The 20,541-nt window shown below is 47.2% G+C and overlaps 1 protein-coding gene across 2 annotated transcripts in view; it reads right to left on the bottom strand.

Annotated features, from left to right (window-relative positions):
• Positions 1-20,541, bottom strand: part of ADAM19 (ADAM metallopeptidase domain 19) — a 98,288-nt gene that overhangs the window by 38,891 nt on the left and 38,856 nt on the right. For both annotated transcript variants that reach the window (XM_023218800.3, XM_023218801.2), the window contains exons 5-7: positions 14,320-14,396; positions 3,372-3,564; positions 2,309-2,374 (exon numbers count right to left, since the gene is read on the bottom strand). In XM_023218800.3, coding sequence (XP_023074568.1) covers positions 2,309-2,374; positions 3,372-3,564; positions 14,320-14,396 — 336 coding nt within the window. The remainder of the gene's footprint in view (positions 1-2,308; positions 2,375-3,371; positions 3,565-14,319; positions 14,397-20,541) is intronic.

Below are 20,541 nucleotides of genomic sequence, written 5' to 3'. Positions count from 1 at the left end.
ACAGAATTCCTCTGAGAACAGTGCAAGGCCGAAGGGGAGAAACACCCCATCTTTAAACTAGAGCAGTTGGGCTCTATATGCTTAAGTACTGGGATTCCCAGGAACTGCCATCTAACCAAAGGATTCTATAGCTGAAAGAAATGACTCAAGACCATTGTATTAGATGATCACAGATGCAAAGCTTAAATGGAAAAATGTCCCAGAGTCAGAGGAGCTTGGTTTTCTTCCACCAGTCCTCCCACTACGGGCAGTCGTGCAGGGCAGGCCAGAGTCAGTTATCTCCTCCCATGACTTTGGAGCCTCAGCTGACTTTTAAACCAGCTTTGGATTTTGCTCCCCACACTATTCCCCCATCCTATACACACACTAGTCTTTGGAGAGGAAACAGAAAACATAGAAAACACACACACACACACACACACACAGCTGTTGGAAAAACCAGTATCAACATCAATTAAAAAGCTAAACGCTTTTCAAAGCAAAGCACAATGTTCCCTCGGTCTGGAATGCCCTTCATCTCCACTCCTCTGCCCAGTTAACTCCTCCTTGTCTTTTAAGACAGCTTCAAGAGCCACCTCCTTCTGCCACTAACTAACATCCAGTGACTAACACTCAAAGACCTTCTGGCCTGCAGCCTAGTGCTCTCCCCACACTACCAGGCCCTGCCGCCAGGAAACGTGCCTGGAAATGTGACTAGATATAGGCGCCTTAGACTGAGCTCTTTGGGGAGAGGGTAGCTAAACCATGTGGATGGGATACAGACAGACTGGAGTAGTGATGGGCTCTATCCTCAGGAGAGACCAAGGCCAGTGTCTGCCCTGCCCGAACACAGCAAGCACTCAGCTCATAATGACATCCAATGCACACAAGATGCGCTTAGTACTTATATGATGGAGTCGCTAAACACAGGGAGAATTGGAGGTAACATCTGGCTAATTTAGGCGAATATGGGCTCTGGGGCCTAAACTCACTCTTTAAGTGTCTGCTTCAATGTCAGAGAAGCTTTCCCTAATTCCCAAAACCATGTTGAATCCCCCATTATCTGCACTCTCATCCCTCCTAATGGTCCATCTTTGTGCTTATCACACTTTGGACCTACAGATTTATGTGCTGTACTGCAAACTCTGCGATGCCAGGGGAGGGTACGTCTCCTTGAGAGCTATATGTCCAGGTGCTTGGCACATAATAGAAAATCAAGAGATCATTGATGAATAAATGAAATATATGATAAACCAGGTGAGGATTCATCAAATCTTAGAACCTGTCTGATTTGAGGAACATGGTGTTAAAGGCTGAACTGCTGTGCCTTTAGGTCAGTGGTTCTCAAACTTGCCTGTACAACCCAATCGCCCAGAGGTCTTGTTAAAACATGGATTCCTGGACCCCACCCTGACGGTCTGGGATTCAGGAGGTCGGGGGTGGGGCCCAAGAATTTGCATTTTATATAAGATCACAGGTGCTGCTGACGCTGGCACTCTGGGAACCACATTTTGGGTTTAGGTCAATGACCATGGCTTTAGGTCATCATTTGGCATCATTTGACATGATTATAAAAATGGACCCACACACATGGGCAAAAACAGTTTTCAGTCGTATGACTAGGAATGTACTTATTATCTTTGTAAACAAAAAAAAGTTTTAGAATTTCCATAGACAATTCATGGGTTCCTAAGAATAAACACCAGAACCTAAAGGTTTTCAGACCCAGTTCAAGAAATGTTAATCAGATAACTGTCTTGATTTTCTATGTGATTGATGTATCAAGCCAGGAGAGGCTTAGCTGTGTGTGGGGGGGGGGGGGGGAAAGGGGGGGGGGGGGGGGGGGGAGTTCCCCCCAGCCATGTTTAAAATGGCAAAAAGAGCCTTTGGTCAGACTTTTTTTTCTTTGAGATGGAGTTTTGCTCTTGTTGCTCAGATTGGAGTGCAGTGGCATGATCTCAGCTCACTGCAACCTCTGCCTCCCAGGTTCAGGCAATTCTCCTGTCTCAGCCTCTCATGTAGCTGGGATTACAGGCATGCATCACAATTCCCAGCTAATTTTGTATTTTTAGTAGAGACAGGGTTTCACCATGTCGGCCAGGCTGGTCTCAAACTCCTGACCTCAGGTGATCCACCCACCTTGGCCTCCCAAAGTGTTGGGATTACAGGCGTGAGCTGCCGCGCCCAGCCCTTGGTCAGACTTAAGGTCAAAATCATAGATGAACTGGAGAAAGATGAATAGGCAACATTTCCCCAGAGCAGTCTGGAGCCTGGAATGGAAGCTATCAAGAGAGCAGTTTTTCTGTAAAACCCATTGCCTCCCCCTTACCTCTGCATAATCAGCCACGAGGTAAAGCTCCACATACTTCATGGAGTTTAAATCTTCCCTTTTCATCTAAGAAAGAGAAACAGATCAGCGCTGTAGAAATAGTGGACTTGGCCTCATTTTTAAAAAGCTGCTAAGAAACAGAGCTGCTGGAGAAGCAGCAGCTACCTCCGTAATGATTTTGTCATTGGGCACTAGAGATGTTCTTGGCTGTGGTGGCCGTCACTCACATAACACCTTCCACTGCCATTTGGTTATTGCTGGAGGTGGCTCTGGGACACTGGATTCAGTCTTTTATTCTCAGAAAATACTGAGATGAGCTGGTGAGCACAGGCAGGACAGAAGCCAGCGTATGAGAGGGAGTGTGCTAACCGCCACATTCCCACAGAACCTCGAAACCTCAAAAACCTCAAAACACCCTGCTGTTTTCAGTATGAATCAATATGAGGACTGTGTGCATATAGTGTAGTGTCTACTCCAATAGGGAAGGCATACTTTTCTTTCCCACTTTTTTATTTTTATTTTTTTGAGGCAAGGTCTCGCTCTGTTACCCAGGCTGGAGTGCAGTGGCGCCATCTCGACTCACTGTTATCTCCGCCTCCCAGGTTCCAGTGATTCCCGTGCCTCAGCCTCCCAAATAGTTGGGACTACAGGTACCCAGCCACCACGCCCAGCTAATTTTTGTACTTTAGTAGAAATGGGGTTTCGCCACGTTACCCAGGCTGGACTCAAACTCCTGGCCTCAAGCAATCTGCCTGCTTTAGCCTCCCAAAGTGCTAGGATTATAGGCATGAGCCATGGCGCCCAGCCTTCTTTTCACTTTTTAAGTTTTCTGAAGTCAGCATCTGAGTATTTTAAAGGTAGTGGTGTTTTCCCCAAAAGCAGTTATTCTATTATGAGAGTATTTCACACTCAACAATGACTTAGAATAAAAGAAAAACACTATTTCCTTCTTCTTAGGTATCACCTTTCAATTTAGAAATACTCCTGGATTCAAAGTAAGCAACCTCAGAGGGGACAGGCCTGTCCCCAGGTTGATTTCTGCACTGAGAGCCTCAAAACTCACCCTGCGAGGTCGCTTCTTGGTCTGTTGTGTAAACTGAAGAGCCCAGTCCCTGGTGCTGGGCTTGGAGTGCCCGAACCCACAGTTTCCCGGGGGTGGCTTGAGATGTTCAGATCTGTAAATAAGGTGTTGGCCCTCGCTGTCGGGGAGGGGCTCGATGACGTAGCTGAGGTTGCTGCTCACTGTAATCAGTCCTCTGTTGAGAGGAGAAATAGAAACTCTGATCAAAGATTATGGTTCTGAAAAAGTCCCTTGTGTAGGTCTTAGTTTCTCCATATGCAAAATGACATAGTGGGTTTTGATCATTGGTTCTTAACCTCATTATGGGGCCATGTACCCCTTTGTGAGACTCTGATGCAAGCTCACACTTCCTCTCTAGAGAAATGTACATATACATAAAACGTGGTGCATGAGCTCAGGGCACTTGGACCTCCCCCACCCACCCCACCCCACCCCACCCCACCCCACCACCACCACCAAGCTCATCGTGAGACTCCAGGTTAAGAATCTCTGGACTGGGAAATCTCAAAAAGTTCTGAAAAGGCTGTACCTGTGACACTTAAAACTTATGAAGGATGGTAGGTCCAGGATTCCAAAAAGCCTCCCAAACCAAAACATGGCATAGGACAAATCATGGGTCAAAACTTTAGAGACTCAGAAAAAGCAGTACAGTGGCCAGAGAAAGAACAGTGGCCTGCAAGTGAGGTGACCCAGGTTCTGGATTTAGCTCCAACATTCAATTGTCACATGCTCTTCAACAAGCATCTTAAATCTCTCCAAGCGTCAGTTTCCTCGTCCCTAAAACGGCAATTATAACTTATCAAGACTCCTGGATGACTAAGTGGAAAGACAAGGGTCTTCGTGCTTGGAAACCAAAGCTAGATGCATCAACGATGACATGCCTACCTGTTCCAACTGCCCCACATCAGCACGGCAGTTATTTGGTGAAGTGACATCCACCGCCAAGCATGAGTGACTACTTATTTTCCTCCCTTGATTATAGATACTAACATTGAACTCAGAATAAACTCATGGAGCCCTTACTGTGTCCTAGACATAATCTAGACATAATCCTTTTCCTCGAGAAACTCACAGTCATCTGGAGAACAGTCACAAACATTTACTGAGCTCCTGCTGCGGGCCAGGTATCATGCTAGTTGCTGAGGATGGAATAGTGAACAAGACACACCAAGTGCCTACCCTTGTGAAGCGTTGAATCTAAACATTGGAATAAGTCACTGTAATGTATAACAGAGAGAGCAAAAAGTTTCATCACCCCTTGAACTGGAGGCAGCTGCTCCAAGTGTTACATCACCAAGGCTTCTGAGGGCTTTTCTAGCCTCAGCAAGAAAGAAGACCACGACTTATGATCTATTGCTATTGCTAATGATCAGTGAAGGCCCAGGCAGCAGGCATTTGTCATCCTTGATACAATGAGATAAACACGATTGTAAAGGTATGTAATCAAGGCTCGGGGGAGGAGGAAGCCCAGGAGTAAGCCCTACAGACTCTAGCAGCATTTTGTATGCTCTAAAACCTCAGCAGGCTCTCATCCATCCAGAGAGCTCAGAACCTACAGCATCTCCAACCCAGTGTTTGCCACTGTAAATTGGCAGGACCTCTCTCTTAGCTTATCTCAGCTTCGACCTCCACCACAACCGCCACTTGGGATTCCCGCCCAGATTTTGCCCTTTGGGAAGAGCCTGCGACGCTCTCAGGAAAATCAGCGCCAGGCTGTGATGGGCAGCAGCCTTTCCCGGATCCCATCCCTGGCTGACCTCATTCCAGATCCAGGAAGCCCGATGACTTCCTGGCTGCCTCACCCAGGCTGACGCAGCAATACCCGACCACCCCCTCTGACAGACATGTAAGGTACTCCCTGAACATCTGGGGGTGGGAGCGGAGCAGGGAGCAAGGGTCGCATCCACTCCCTAATCTAGTCAGGAAAGGGCAGAGGAGAGCGCTGCTACACGCATCCTGTTCCCAAGTTATCTTTCCATCCCAGCCAACCAAGGCCTCTCCCATCACCTCAGTTTCCCCTAATGGCTACACACTTTGGGAACACAGAGGGCTTGACCACCAGCTGATGGTTCTGTGTGCACCAGGTTGTGGCTGCCAAGATTACACCCAGTGAGTGGAAAGTTCCATAGAGGAATCGGGGAAAGTTCCAGTGGAGGGTCACAAAGCGCAATTGATCTGGCATCACTTGAACAAGCCTGTGAGCTAAACAGGACAGAGACCAAGCCACGGTGTGGTGCACAATAAATAAGAATCCTCACAGTGGCTGCAGATTATAGAGCCTTTGCTATGGACTTGGCACTGTGCCAAGTGAGAATTTTGTTATTCCCACCACCTTCCTAGGATCCTTACAAATATTGTCCCCATTGTACAAATGGGAAAACAAAGGCTCAGCAAGGTTAATTAACCCAAAGTCACATAAATAGTAAGAGTAAGAGTAGGGATTTGTTTTTTGTTCGTGTTTCATCAACTGTTAAGTTTCAGGGTATGTGTGCAGGATGGGCAGGTTTGTTACACAGGTAAACATGTGCCATGTGATTTGCTGCACAGATCAGCCTATCACCTAGGTATTAAAGGAGTCGGGATTTGAATGGAAGCATTCTAGTTTCAAGTTCCACAACTTTACCCCGACCTTCCACTGCCTCAGTCACGATAGTCCCGTAGAGGCTGGGCGCGGTGGCTCATGCCTGTAATCCCAGCACTTTGGGAGGCCAAGGCTGGTAGATTCCCTGAGCTCAGGAGTTGGAGACCAGTCTGGGCAATATGGTAAAACCCTGTCTCTACTAAAAATACAAAAATTAGCCAGGCATGCTGATGGGCGCCTGTAATCCCAGCTACTCGGGAGGCTGAGGCAGAAGAATTGCTTGACCTTGGGAGGTGGAGGTTGCAGTAAGCTAAGATCGCACCACTGCACTCCAGCCTGGGCGACAGAGCAAGACTCTGTCTCCAAAAGGAAAAAAAAACCCCAGCCCTGTAGAGTGAATCAGAAAGATACCACCAGCCTACAGATGGCTCCAGTGATGGTGCCAGCAGCTCTCCTCTGAGGGGTGATTGGCCTCACCTCAGTTTCCTAGGAGAAAAGACAAAGGAGGTGTGCAGCCTACTTTTCACCTTCAGATGCCATTGATTGAGCTAACTGGATGCCAGGCACTGTGTTTACAAATGCTATTTCATTCCCACATCATCATTATAAGGAGGCACCCTCATGAGTCCCACTTTATAGATGAAGAAACTGTGGCTCAGAGACATTAAATAACAAGTTCTCATGGCTAAGGGCAGTGCGGGCTCCAGACATGGGGACCAGGTAATCTGGAGTCAAAGATTTAAGGTCCACAGACTTTGGACCCCATCCCCTTAGCCTCTATGCTTTCTGCCTCCATCGGTGAGTTCCAAGCCTAAGTGTCAGAGATCTCTAGGAGCAGAGTTCTCAGGGATATCTACTAGAATATTCTACAGTGTATTGAAAACATGGGTATCCAGGTCTGCTGTGGATATGGTTTATCTGTCCCCACCAAGTCTCACGGTAGAATGTGGTCCCAGTGTTGGAGGTGGGCCTTAGGAGGTGTTAGGGTAATGGGGTGGATCCCTCATAAATGGCTTGGTGCATCCTGGTGGTAATGAGAGAGTTTTTACTCAGCAAATTCCCGTGAGAGTTTCCTCAAGAGCTGGTTATTAAAAAGAGCCTGGCACCTCCTCCCTCTCTCTCTCACTTCCTGTCTCACCACTTGATCTCCGCACACACAGGCTCCCCTTCTCCTTCTGCCACGAGTGGAAGCAGCCTGAGGCCCTCACCAGAAGCAGATGCTGGCGCCATGCTTCTTGTACGGCTCGCAGAACTGTGAGCCAAAATAAAACTCTTTTCTTTATAAAGTACTCAGCCTTATGTATTCCTTTATAGCAACACAAATGGACTAATACAGGGCCCATCCTAAAAAACCCAGATCTGCAGGCCTGAGTGTCTGCACTGTTATCAAGGCCCATGAGTAATTCCCCGCCCAGCCACACTCAGGAACTTTGGCCTGCAGACCGCACTCTGCAGCAGGCACCTGCTTTTCACCGGGACCCTAGTAATTCTGATTCAGGGAGTGGGCAGATTACAGTTTGAGAGAAACACAGGCTCAGAAGGACCCTGAAGGTCCTTCCAGCAATAGGATTCTGTGGCCACTTCCCTCCCTTCCTCCAACTGCTGTTCCTGGTAATGTGCCCATGTCACGGTTGCAATCCTCTCAGATGGCCTGGGATGAAGGAGAGGCTGGCACAAGCCCCAGCACTGTCAGCGGACTGCAGCTTTGTTGCTGGGGGAACGTCTGAGAATGTGGCTCCAGGGGCCCTCCCCGCCCCCACCCCTAATTCCTTTAGCTGCCCCCTTCCAAACACCGCAAGTTGTTTATCCTTCTAGGAGCCTTGCTTGATCTAATTTGCTGAATGTTAGCGCTGGCAAAGGCAGAACTCAGCCAGAAGGCATGAGCCGGGACCCAGGAGGCTGGGTGGCCAGGCTCACATGCCATTCTCCCTTCTGTTCTCCATCCTACTGCTCATTGTTAAGAGATAGATACAAATGAAATTGTACAGAAAAACCTGGGCAGGCCAGGCCGGGCAGGCAACAGGCAATTCATGTCTAACCCCTGCATAACTGAAGGATTCACCAAATGCATTCTTCAAGGAAATAGGCCAAGAACTGCTTCCTGGGGACTTGTCCATTCAGAGCTAAACCAAAGGGGACACGTTCTACATCCCTCTACCCAGAGGTGCCCTAAAAGGTAACTACCCTGCTACCCTTCTTTCTCCCCTTCTCTGCAAATTATATCCATGCAAAAGGAGTTATGGGGAACTCCAAAGGTTGCAAAAAACAGAAGAGAAGGCTTGTAGGTCATGTGCTATCTCAGGGACAGGGTGCCCCCATGTAGCACCTGGATTCAAACTCTGGCTGTGCTGTCTCCTAGCTGTGTGGTAAGTGATGTAATCACAGAGTCGCTGTGATAATGGACTGAATAGGCAATGTTTACTAATAACCAAAGCAGCATTTTAAAAGAACAGCTAACAGTCATTGATTGTGTATTATACGTCAAGCAAAGTGCAAAGTGTTTTATTCAATAGCCATTCCACACATCTGTACTGAGAACCCACTGTGTGACAGGAACTGTTCTCAGCACAGGAATGAGCATGATCAAAGCAAAGTCCCTGCTGTCAAGGAGCCTGCACTCCTCACCTTTTGTAAATCCACCAATGATGTCAATATTGTTATTCCCATTTTACGGATGAGAAAACTGAGACTAGATAGCTTAAGTAGCTTGGCAGGGTTTAAACTAGGAACTGTCTGGCTCCAGAATCTAAATTCATCACAACTTAAAAATACTGTTCTCTGAGGGCTTAGTCTGTGCAATGCCTGACATGGACATGGCATTTATGATCCATTCTGCAGAAGGAAGGCAAGGAATTCAAAGGTGGAAAGGACTTGCCACTTCTCGTCCAGGGCTAGCTGTGTGTATATGAGCCACCTCCTTCTGCTCCAGGCTCCCACCTCCCTGAGACTCTGCCCAACCTCTCTGCATCCCAGGACTTCCAACACAGAAGGAAGCTTTTAATGGTCTGGTCTACTCTCGTTTTACAGAAGAGAGGAAAGCCCACCCAAAAAAAGAACTTGCCCAAGCTCACCTAATGAGTTAATGTGACAGCCGGGGCAAATCCCAGCTCTCCTAACGTCCAGGTTCATGATGCTGGGGTATGCCCCTGACCTCAGTCCCACTGATCACCCACCCCACTCCCAGGACTTAGCCACCTTTTGGATAGAGTAGGGTCTGTGGAGGGACCAGCCTGGCCACAGCAAAGACAAGGAAAAAATTTAATGGGGAGAGGGAAATACAGAGATCCACACAGCCAGGAAGTATGGAGCTAGATCTTAAACGTGGATCCCTTGACTTTAAATGTTGAGCTTATTCCAGGCCATCATGTGCACTTTCCTACACATTCTCCTGCATTCATTTTCAAGCTCATATCTCCCTTTCTCCCTCTCTCACACAATCTGAGTCCAGGGACCATGGTTAGGGTATAATAACAGTGAGAGTGAGCCCTATGTTTTTGAAGGCAGGGCTGCTGTAATATAAGGGTGATCCATCAAATAGACCACGATGGATGATTTACTGTATGCCTCTGAAAGACTTTCTATATAATGAAAATCTGTCAGACATTAGTACAAATGATATTATGCAACCATTAAAAGAATGAGATAGATCTATGTATACCTAAAACAAAATGCTAAGTTGGAAAAAAAATACGAAACTGTATGCATAAGGTAACCTCATTTGGATTAAATACGTTCATATATTACATATATATATATATATACACACACATACAATTATGCATTTCAATTAAGGATACCTCCAACAGTAATAACAGATGGAGAATGAGATTGGTTGGAAGGGTAGGACAAGATAAACAACTTTCATTTTTTAAAGCTTACACCTTCCTGCATGATTTGAACATTTAATACTAAACCTGTATTAGTTATATAATGATAATTGCTAACAAATTTTTTTTAAAAAAGTAAACAACTTATCAACCAGATACACCTCTGCTATTGACAGTGAACTACAGACACACACACAGAGTTTCCCAGAACACACAGGCTCAGTCAGAGATACCTTAACCCGGTGTAGATATTTAGAGAATGTCTTAATCTGAGACAGGCTTGGGAGAATGACACTTGACATCCCCAGTGAGATGGGATGCCACGTCTTTTCATTGGTGTTTTTTTTTTTTTTTTTTTTTTTTTTGAGATGGGGTCTTGCTCTGTCGCCCAAGCTGGAGTGCAGTGGTACGATCTCAGCTCACTGCAATCTCCGCCTCCCGGGTTCAAACGGTTCTCCTGCCTCAGCCTCCCAAGTACCTGGGTCTACAGGCATGCACCACCACACCCGGCTATTTTTTATATTTTTAGTGGAAATGCGGTTTTGCCATGTTGGCCAGGCTGGTCTCAAACTCCTGACCTCAAGTGATCCGCCCGCCTCAGCCTCCCAAAGTGTTGGAATTACAGGCGTGAGCCACCGCACACAGCCTATTGGTGTCATTTATAAGTACCTATAGATACCAATCAATTCTCAAAGGGTCCAGGGGCCCAAATAAGATTACAGACATTATGCTTCTGTATTAGTCTGTTTTCACATTGCTATAAAGAACTACTTGAGACTGGGTAATTTATAAAGGAAAGAGGTTGAGTTGACTCACAGTTCTGCATGACTGGGGAGGCCTCAGAAAACTTACAGTCATGGCGGATGGCCAAAGAAAAGCGAGCACCTTTTGCACAAGATGGCAGGAGAGAGGGAGCACAAGGGAAACTGACACTTTTTTTTTTTTTTTTGAGACAGTCTCGCTCTGTTGCCGAGGCTGGAGTGCAGTGGCGCAATCTCAGCGCACTGCAAGCTCTGCCTCCTGGGTTCACACCATTCTCCTGCCTCAGCCTCCCAAATAGCTGGGACTACAGGTGCCCACCACTACGCCCAGCTAACTTTTTGTATTTTTAGTAGAGACGGGGTTTCACCGTGTTAGCCAGGATGATGTCGATCTCCTGATCTCATGATCCGCCCGCCTCGGCCTCCCAAAGTGCTGGGATTACAGGCGTGAGCCACCACGCGCGGCCGGAAACTGACACTTTTAAACCATCAGATCTTGTAAGAACTCCCTCACTATCACCAGAACAGCACGGGGAAACTGTTCCCATGATTCAATCACCTCCCACCAGGTCCCTCCCTCAACACATGGGGATTACAATTCGAGATCAGATTTGGGTGGGGACACAGAGCCAAACCATATCAATTACATATCTATGTTCTTTTTCCGCAAGGAATATTCCCAAAAGGATACATAAGAAACTAGTAACAACAGTTGTCTCTGGGAAGGGGGGAAATGTGGAAATCTGGGGTAAAAAGAGACGTATCTTTCATTGTACATGCTTTTGTACTTTTTGAATTTATTTTTACTAAGATCATATATGACTTCTTCAATTAAAGTAACCTAAACAACTGCTTTGGAGAGAAGAGGGGGCCTAGCAACCATCTAGAAGCTCAGCTGAATTCCTCTTGGTATCATCAGCTTGAAGATCTCACTTGATAGAAATCCTACCTATTTTCTCCAATCACAGGATCTTGTTTCCAGGACAGAAGAACAATCACTATGGAGATTTTTCACTGCAGCAGTGCTTTATGAGTTTTGGGAGGCGCCTTGAGTTTTGATGACATGGGTTTGAATACTGCTGCTGTTGCAGCTGCTCCTTCTCCAGGGTCCAAATGGAACCATCTGGCACGAGTCTCCAGCTCTTAAATCAGTCCACCCACAGCCTTGGTTTCTTAAGGCGTGTGTAGTGACAAGACTGGGAAAGTAAGGCAGGTGGACCTCACCAGATGGAAGCATGCAAAACAGAAACACATGGACAGCTCACCCAGTATCCCCCTCCTTGTCAGCACTGCTGCTGGAATGATTTACAAGACACCAAGCCAAGTTCCCACTGCTCCAGACTGAGGGGATGGAGGAAGAGGCAGACAGAAGCAGGTCACACCTGCATGTTCTTTTTCCTCCTTCTTGGGACAAACTTTGTTTACTTGCAGACTGCAGGTGGCGGTGGCTGGGCTTGTAAATACCACTGTGAGGCCAGTTAGCTTGGCTTAACCAGGTCACTTAAACAGAGGGGATTTGGGGCCACTCTGTTATTGCTTCCCATCCAAAGCCCATTTCCTGCCTAATTTCCTCCAGCCAACTCACCATGCAGCATTCAAATAAAGTCATGGCCCAATTTATAAACAGACACTTGGGACCTGCAGTGTGAGAAACCTTCCATTTGTTTAGGAGCCTGCATAAGTCTTAGCATGGTTTCACCGATGTAAGATGAGGAGAAACCCTTACATTTAAAAGTACTATAATTACAGCAATAATCTCTATCATGCCTAATATTGATGCTCACTTTATTGACAAGGAAACTGAGGGCTCCAAAATTACAATGCTGGTTTTCCCTCCACCTGTGTAGGGCACTGGCATCAGGAAGACACTCAATTTCAATTTGTGAATGAAAAAGGCAATCACTGAATGAATGAATCAGTCAGGCAATAGAGGAAGAACACACAATGGAGCCACCTCCTATCAGCTCACAAGAGCCAATCCAAGGCATATCTTCCTAATTCTGCCTGCAATAACATCACATCGGTAGCTTGAAATTGATCATGGTGGGATTATCTTTGCCAGCATATTGGCAGATGCTACAAATTAGGGCTTTTTCCTTTTTGTCATAGAGCCAGTTTACACTGGGCTGAAGTGTCTCTCACTGAGCCTGTGTATTCTGGGAAACTGTAGCTCACTGTCTATCACTGCACAGAGGCACCACATAGTACAGGCAATCAAAACCCAGGCAATTAGTATACACAATGAGATATCAGGTTTTTTTAGATCATCATCCTTCTTCAAAAAAAAAGGGGAGGAGAAGGAGATTGAAAGTGGGCTACATAAATAAGACTTATTATGTCAACATACATGTGTAGATTCTATTGCATGCAAGGCATTAGGGCAGGCTGGTGGAGAGAAACAGATATGTGAGATATACTGCATATTCTCAAGGAACACACATTCTTAGGTAGAGACTATCATGTGCACACAAATCACGTGGGAATCTTGGTAAAATGCAGATTAAAATCCAGTAGGTCTGCGTGGAACCTGAGAAGCTGCATTTTGAACAAACTCCCAGGTAAAGTTGATGCTACCCATCCATGGACCACACCTAGAGAAGCAAAGGCCTAGGAGGTCACTGCATGCTGACAGTGTGCCGCTGCAAGTTCCTAGGTAAGATGGCTATTCACAAGCTGAATCCTCACAACCACAGGCATATATTCTTTTTATCCACATTTTACAGATGAGACCATTGAGACCCAAGGTCACCCAGCTGGTAAACTGCTACCAGCTCAAAGCCAGGTAGTCTCACTCAGAGAAGGAAGGGTCACTCCCAAAAGCACATTCTGGTGGGAACTTTTCAATTGATCTTCTGTCTTGAAAGTTATCCTTGCCTCTCCTTTCTCTTCCTACTCTCTGTTCATTAACCGTCCATTTCCTATTTCACCACCTCCAAGTACTCCCAAAGAAGAACTGAGGAGGTGTGGAACCAAATGCTCAAACTCATCCATTGCAAGCATATTAGCCATGTGTCTTCTTTTTTATCTTCTGTTTCTTTGACATCCGGGTCTTGCTGACCATAGAGGGACTGCCCCTTCCAGGGTTAGCCAACTCCTAGAGATGGTCAATAATTTCCCAGCTACCTTGCCTTTCAAATGCAAGCCAATCAATCCAGAGTCCATACCCTAGCCATCTGTTTTATGGGGCTTTCAACCTCTGGGCCACTATCCCCCTTCCCTAATCACCCCAGAACCAGGTATAGGACAACTAAGGACAGAGAGCCCATAAACCTCAGAGCCTGCTGAAATGATGCAAACTAGCCAATCCTAAACCTGCTTACTCTGCCTCACCCATTCCTTCCTGCAGAAACCACAAGAAGGGCTTCTGCTGACACTTCTCCAGGCTCCCTCGGCCTGCTGACCAACCCCAGTGCCTCCCCAGGCCACCCCCATGGCACAGCTGGGCCCCTCCTTTTTCTGTGAGTATCACCATCTTTTCAATGGCAGTCATCTCCTGATTTTTTGGCCTCACCATACCTAAATAATAACAAAACCTACATTTTAAAACATCAAGTTTCATCAGGAAAGTTAAATCCCAATGGATTTGTGGATTACCTAGGCTTTCCCTTGCCCGTCCTCCCAGGCTCAGCCCCTCTCTGGGCTGGCTTGCACACATTCTCAATGGACTCCTTCCCAAGGTCCTTGCCTTAGCCTTGTCTGTCGTGAAACTTCCATTTCTGGGGAGAGTGCCAGGTGCCACCTGTAGCCTTAGGGTCTCTTACCTAATTCCCCGGCAGGTGCTGAGCGTGACGCTGGACAGCTCTGTCTCCCTCACTGTGCCGTGGTAAAAGCAGTGATCCTAACAAGGAGAAAGGAGGTGGTCAGGCTAAAGAACACTGATAAGTATGGCAACGTTAATGTCTCAGGATGGTGATGGGTGACTCATGGCTCATTACATACCTACCCAACTTTATAGCACCTTACAACCTGCAAAGAGCTTTCCAAGACACAATTTCATTTGATTCCCATAATAATCCTTGGAGACGGGGCAGGGCAGATGTCATTATCTCCATGAAGCTGATGAAAGGCTGAGGCTCAAAGGAGCAAAGAGATTTGCCCAAGGTCTCCCTGCTGTTTGGGAAATCCAGTATTTTCCTAGTTCAGAGCTCTTTCCATGTCATGCTGTTGGCCACAGAAAACACTGATTCCTGAAAGAGCCTGCCTCCCCACCAACGTTATCTTTGCAACCCCCTGCAATGAGTTGAATAGAACCCCCTAAAATTCATGTCACCCTCAGAATGTGATTTTATTTGGAAATAGGGTCTCACAGATGTAATTAAATTAAGGTGATGTCATGCTGGGCCAGGCGTGGTGGCTCACACCTGTAATCCCAGCACTTTGGGAGGCCGAGGCAGATGGATCACTTGAGGTCAGGAGTTCCAGACCACCCTGGCCAACACGGTGAAACCCCATCTCTACTAAAAATACAAAAATCAGGCAGGTGTGGTGGTGCATACCTATAATCCCAGCTACTCGGGAGACTGAGGCAGGAGAATTGCTTAAGCCCAGGAGGTGGAGGCTGTGGTGAGCCGAGATTGCACCACTGCACTCCAGCCTGAGTGACAGAGTGAGATTCTGTCTCAAGGAAAAGGAAAAAAAAAAGAGGTGGTGTCATGCTGAATTAGAGCAGGTCCTAAATCCAATGATGTGTGTCCTTCTAAGAAGAGGGAAGGACACAGGGAGACACACACAGAGAAAGAGAGGAAGGCCATGAAGATGGAGGCAGAGACTAGAGTGATGAAGCTGCAAGCCAAGGAACACCAAGGATGGCCAGAAGCCACCAGAAGCTAGAAGAGCCTGGAAGGACTCTCTCCAGAGGCTAGGAGGGAGTATGGCCCTGACAATACCCTGAGTTTGGACTTCTAGCCTCCAGGACTGTGAGGAAGTAAAATTCTATTGTTTTAAACATTTAAGTTTATAGTGCTTTGTTACCATAGGCCTAGGAAATGAACACTGCCTACTCTTCCACAGCTCAAGATGCTCTTCTACACGAATCCCTCCACACCTGAATCATACTTGATTTGGCACCTGTGCACATGAGGGCTGCTGCTGCTCTCCAGCCACTGTGTTTCACAGCTGTCAGAATTCCTCCATCACTACAAACAGCTGTGAGCACTGCTCTGTGCCAGGCCTGGGGCCAGCCCCTGGAGACACCATAGCCGGCAAATAGAGTCACAGCTTCAGCCTTCATGGGGCTTATGGTGTTGTGAGAGGCAGTCATTAATGAGAAATCCAAACAGATATAATTACAAACCAAAAGAAGGGACTTGAAACAAACATTTCAGGTGCTGGCTGAGTGTTTTATAAGTCAGGTAACCATAGAATTTAGGAAGCAAATATGCACTGTTGAGCATGCTAACGCGCTAAACCAGACAGAAGGGGATGAAATCAGGACTGTGTCCAACAAATGGAGGGGTAACAACAAGAGACACATTCCTAGAGGCTTCCTCCCAAATAAGTCAAGAGAGATGCACTGGTCAGAACAGAGAGAAGGTAAAACCCGCAGGGTAGAGCCAAGTTCTGGAAAGATCTCAAAAGGGATGGATGCAAACCACACGGTTGCAGACACGGAAGCTTTCTCTTTTCCCCCACCTCTAGGACCATGCTGCTTGCAGTTGCTTCTTTGTCCCCACCGGACAGGGATGTGACCCAGTAATCAGCTATCCCATGTGTCCGTATTCTCTGGCTCCACCTCCCTCCCAGCTCTAAGCATGAGTATAGACAAATAATTAAATTCAAGCATTTTGGCATAGCCAGGCATATTTAAATCCAGGCATAAGCAGTTCCACAACCTCTCTCTGACCTTCAGTGTCTTTAGCCTCTATGCCCCAGAGTCGTGGTGAGACTATTGTACATAAAGGAGCTAGTAAGAGTACCTGGCCCAGAGTGGCAGGCACTAAACATCGGCAACCATATAATCATGAAATTCTCCTTTATCAAATAATATGGCCTCAAGGGACCTGGAAGCCCACCAAGAGGCTGAATCTAAAGCCCTAGCTGTGCCAGTGCTCCATCATATCCAGCCAGCCACGCAGCCAGATCAAAGGATACAGGCCAAGCTGACACTCAACATGGCCTCGTGCTCCAGAACACAGGTGCCCTTTCATCTGCATATGATCCGTCGGCCAGCAATGTGGCTTCTCTGCCCGTTCAAGCTCATACAGTCAGGAGGAGGGACAGAGCCAACCCCTGTCTTTGCATCAAACTCTTCTGGACTTTAAACAAGTCAGATGTCACCCTTGAGAAGCACAAAGGAAAGTCACTGTGCTGTGATTATGAAAGAAAGTGTGGCAGGCAAAACCCTCCTCCTGGCCAGGATTCCAACTGCTTTCAAATGCCAGCCTGTCATGTGGCTTCTCAACCTATCCCTGGGATCTGGGATTTGGAGGCCCCTCATGAAGCACTCAAGTCCTGAATCTGGTCCTTAGAACTCAACAGGGAAGCCACGAACCCTGTAGCACAGGATTATACATGGGGAGAAGAGGGGGCGGGCCTGTGTGGGGTAAATGGGCTCAGAGAAGTTGGAATGACCGAGAATCAAGGAGTTCAGAAACACATGTCGGTATAGTTTCAAAACGCTGGTTAATAGAAAGAACTGAGGCTAGGCGCAGTGGCTCACGCCTGTAATTCCAGCACTTTGGGAGGTCGAGGTGGGCGGATAACGAGGTCAAGAAATCTAGACCATACTGGCCAATATGGTGAAACTGTCTTTATTACAAATACACAAAATTAGCTGGGCATGGTGGTGTGCGCCTGTCGTCCCAGCTACTCAGGAGGCTGAGGCAGGAGAATTGCTTGAACCCAGGAGGCGGAGGTTGCAGTGAGCAGAGATGGCACCACTGCACTCCAGCCTGGTGACAGAGCGAGACTCTGTCTCCAAAAAAAAGAAAAAAGAAAAAAGAAAGAACTGAAACCCAGGGATGGCTGTGAAGAATCCCTGCACCTCTTCCTATCTTTGAATGGATGCTAAGAATGTTCACAACTCCAGTTCTCTCGAAAATAGAGCACCTGACTTCTGTAACATGCTTTATAATTTACAGAGCTTTCACATACACTATCTCATGTGACGACGACACCTACAACTTACTATTATTAACAGTAAGAGGTCAGGTGGGGTGGCTCACACCTGTAACCCCAGCACTTTGGGAGGCCAAGGCAGGCAAATCACTTGAGGCCAGGAGTTTGAGACCAGCTTGGCCAACATGGTGAAATCCCATTTCTACTAAAAATACAAAAATTATCTGGGCGTGGTGGTGGTCGCCTGTAATCCCAGCTACTTGGGAGGCTGAGGCATGAGAATCGCTTGAATCTGGGAGGCGGAGCTTGCACTGAGTTGAGATCATGCCACTGCACTCCCGTATGGGCAACAGAGTGAGACTCTATCTCAAAAAATAAAATTAAATTAAAAAAATAAGAGCTAACATCTAACCAGGCACGGCAGCTTGTGCCTGTAATCCCAATGCTTTGGGAGGCCAAGGTGAGAGGATCACTTGAAACCAGAAGTTCAAGGCTGCGGTGAGCTGTGATCATGTCACTACACTCCAGCCTTGGGGACAGAGTGAGGCCCTATGTCTAAAATAAAAGAGCTAATATCTACCCAGCTCTTACTGCTTGAACAACTTAGGCAGATTTTTCCCTTTGATTCTGACCACAATCTTATGAGGTAGATATTATTATTGTCATATTTTAAAGCGGGGAAATTGAAAGAGAGGTTTTAAGTCATTCACAAGGTGACACAGCAAAGTGGAAACTGGAACCCCACCAGCCTGGCCCCAAGCTCCATCCTCTGCCTCTCTCAGCAGTAGCAAAGGAAGAACTTGGCTAGTCAGAGCTCTTTTATCCCCAGCTTCTCTAGCAACAAAGGAGACAAGTTCTAGCCTAAGCCTTGCCACTTACTGGTTATCTGAACTTGAGCAAGTTACTTTTCCTCTTCTCTCAATTTCCTCATCTGTAAAATGTGGGGTTGGAAGAGATGTTTATGAATTCCCATAAAAATCAGTGATTCATCTTACCCTTCCACAGCTCTGTGAGTCAGATATCAGCATATCCAATTTACAAAGGAGAAAACTCAACACTAGTGTGGTCAAGGGGGTTGTTTAAGGTCATATAACTAGTTAAAGCCAAGATAACAACCTTGGCTTCAGATCGCAAACCGTGTCATTCTTTCTGTTGGAACACATTCACAGACCCATTCCCCCAACCGCCTGACCTAGATGCAGGCTGTCGCCAAAAGGCCTGGCTGATGAGTCTTGATAAGGTTGCCAGAACTCCAGCTACCCCAGGCCAAGTTTGGTAGTAGAGTGCAGTCTCCAACATTCGGGTCAAGGGCAGCTGAGTGGTTTATTCCATTCCCATTTTTCATTGAGATCTCGGCTCCCAAATGAGAAGTCTGACTGAGAACCCCATGGGCCTGGGTGGGAGCTTTGCAAGAGTCTAGTAGCAGGGGATATAAGCAAACAATGAGTTGTCCGTCCCAAGGTTCAGCTAGGATGTGCTTCAGCCAACAAGACCTTCTGGAAGGAGGGGATTTTGGGAGAGGGGGAGTTCTCTTCCAGTCCTCTATTTCTGAAAGGCCCTTACAACATCTCTGCCTAATGCACAAGCTGAGAGCACAAAGAACAAGTCAAGAATCACTCATGAAGTCATTGCATTCCTCAGCTTCTCAGCCTGATGGGGCCACCCCAAGGGGGCTTTCATAGCAGGAAGCGTGAGCTCATGGCAAATTTGTGGACTGAGACACATTCTTGAGCTGTGGGTATAGAAGTGGCAGGATCCAAACTCAGAGGAGCGTGTTTGAAGGAGGTTGTCATAGCTAGGCTTTCTAGGCATGCCTGTTCCCCCATCCCACCCCTGCCCCTGGAGGCAGAGAACAGAGGTCTCAAGAAGAGAGGAAAAGTTTTGACCAAGGGGCATTGAAGAATATGAAGTCACAGCTAGACAGCCTCCCTGGGGATGAGAAGACACAGCCCAACTTTGCTGCGGGCACTGGCCACACTACCAACTCCTTCCCTATCCAGGAAAGTCTTGGTGAAGAAGGCAGCACTGGTCTTCACATTCAGCCATGTAATACAGCCCCTGAACTACCCAGTTACTATGCTCCAGGTCTCTTGGATCTATCAAAAACTGTGGCTGGGCACGGTGGCTCATGCCTGTAATCTCAGTGGTTTGGGAGGCTGAGGCAGGTGGATCACCTGAGGTCAGAAGTTCAAGACCAGCTTGGCCAACATGGTGAAACCCCATCTCTACCAAAAATACAACATTAGCCAGGCGTGGTGGCTCATGCCTATAATCCCAGCACTTTGGGAGGTCAAGGTGGGCGGATCACCTGAGGTCAGGAGTTTGAGAATAGCTTAGCCAACATGGTGAAACCCTGTCTCTACTAAAAATACAAAACTTAGCCAAGTGTGGCGGTGCATGCCTGTAATCCCAGCTACTCAGGAGGCTGAGACAGCAAAATCGCTTGAACCCGAGAGGCAGAGGTTGCAGTGAGCCAAGATCACACCACTGCACTCCAGCCTGGGTTACAGAGTGAGACTCTGTCACACACACACACACAAATTACCTGTCCTGTGTCCCTTTCCCCATCCAGGAGTAATCTGGTGAACTAATCTGAGCTGCTAATGACTGACAGTGGCCAGTGTTATCTTGCTGGACACTTGCACTCCAGCAGGGATACTTTAAAGAACGGGCCTGGTAGAGTACTCAGGTTCCATGGGAAGCTGCTGGAGGAGTCTTGAGGCGGAGGGACCTCTCCCGCTGTTCTCCACACCGCACCTCCCAGTCCGTGTGCCTCAGTAGTCCATTATGTCCTGCCCCAAAGGCAAAGGCCACTGCTGCTCCTGCCAGTGTGCGTCTTCCCTTCTTTACCCCCATCTCACCAGCCCAGACTTTGAGAATGGTCACTTGAATCCAGGGTTTCTCAACTTGGGCACTACAGATATTTG

This window comes from Piliocolobus tephrosceles, chromosome 4 (genome assembly GCF_002776525.5).
Source record: "Piliocolobus tephrosceles isolate RC106 chromosome 4, ASM277652v3, whole genome shotgun sequence".
Taxonomy (NCBI): domain Eukaryota; kingdom Metazoa; phylum Chordata; class Mammalia; order Primates; family Cercopithecidae; genus Piliocolobus; species Piliocolobus tephrosceles.
The sequence above is the reverse complement of the archived record's forward strand: the minus strand, read 5'-3'. Positions and strand labels throughout refer to the sequence as shown.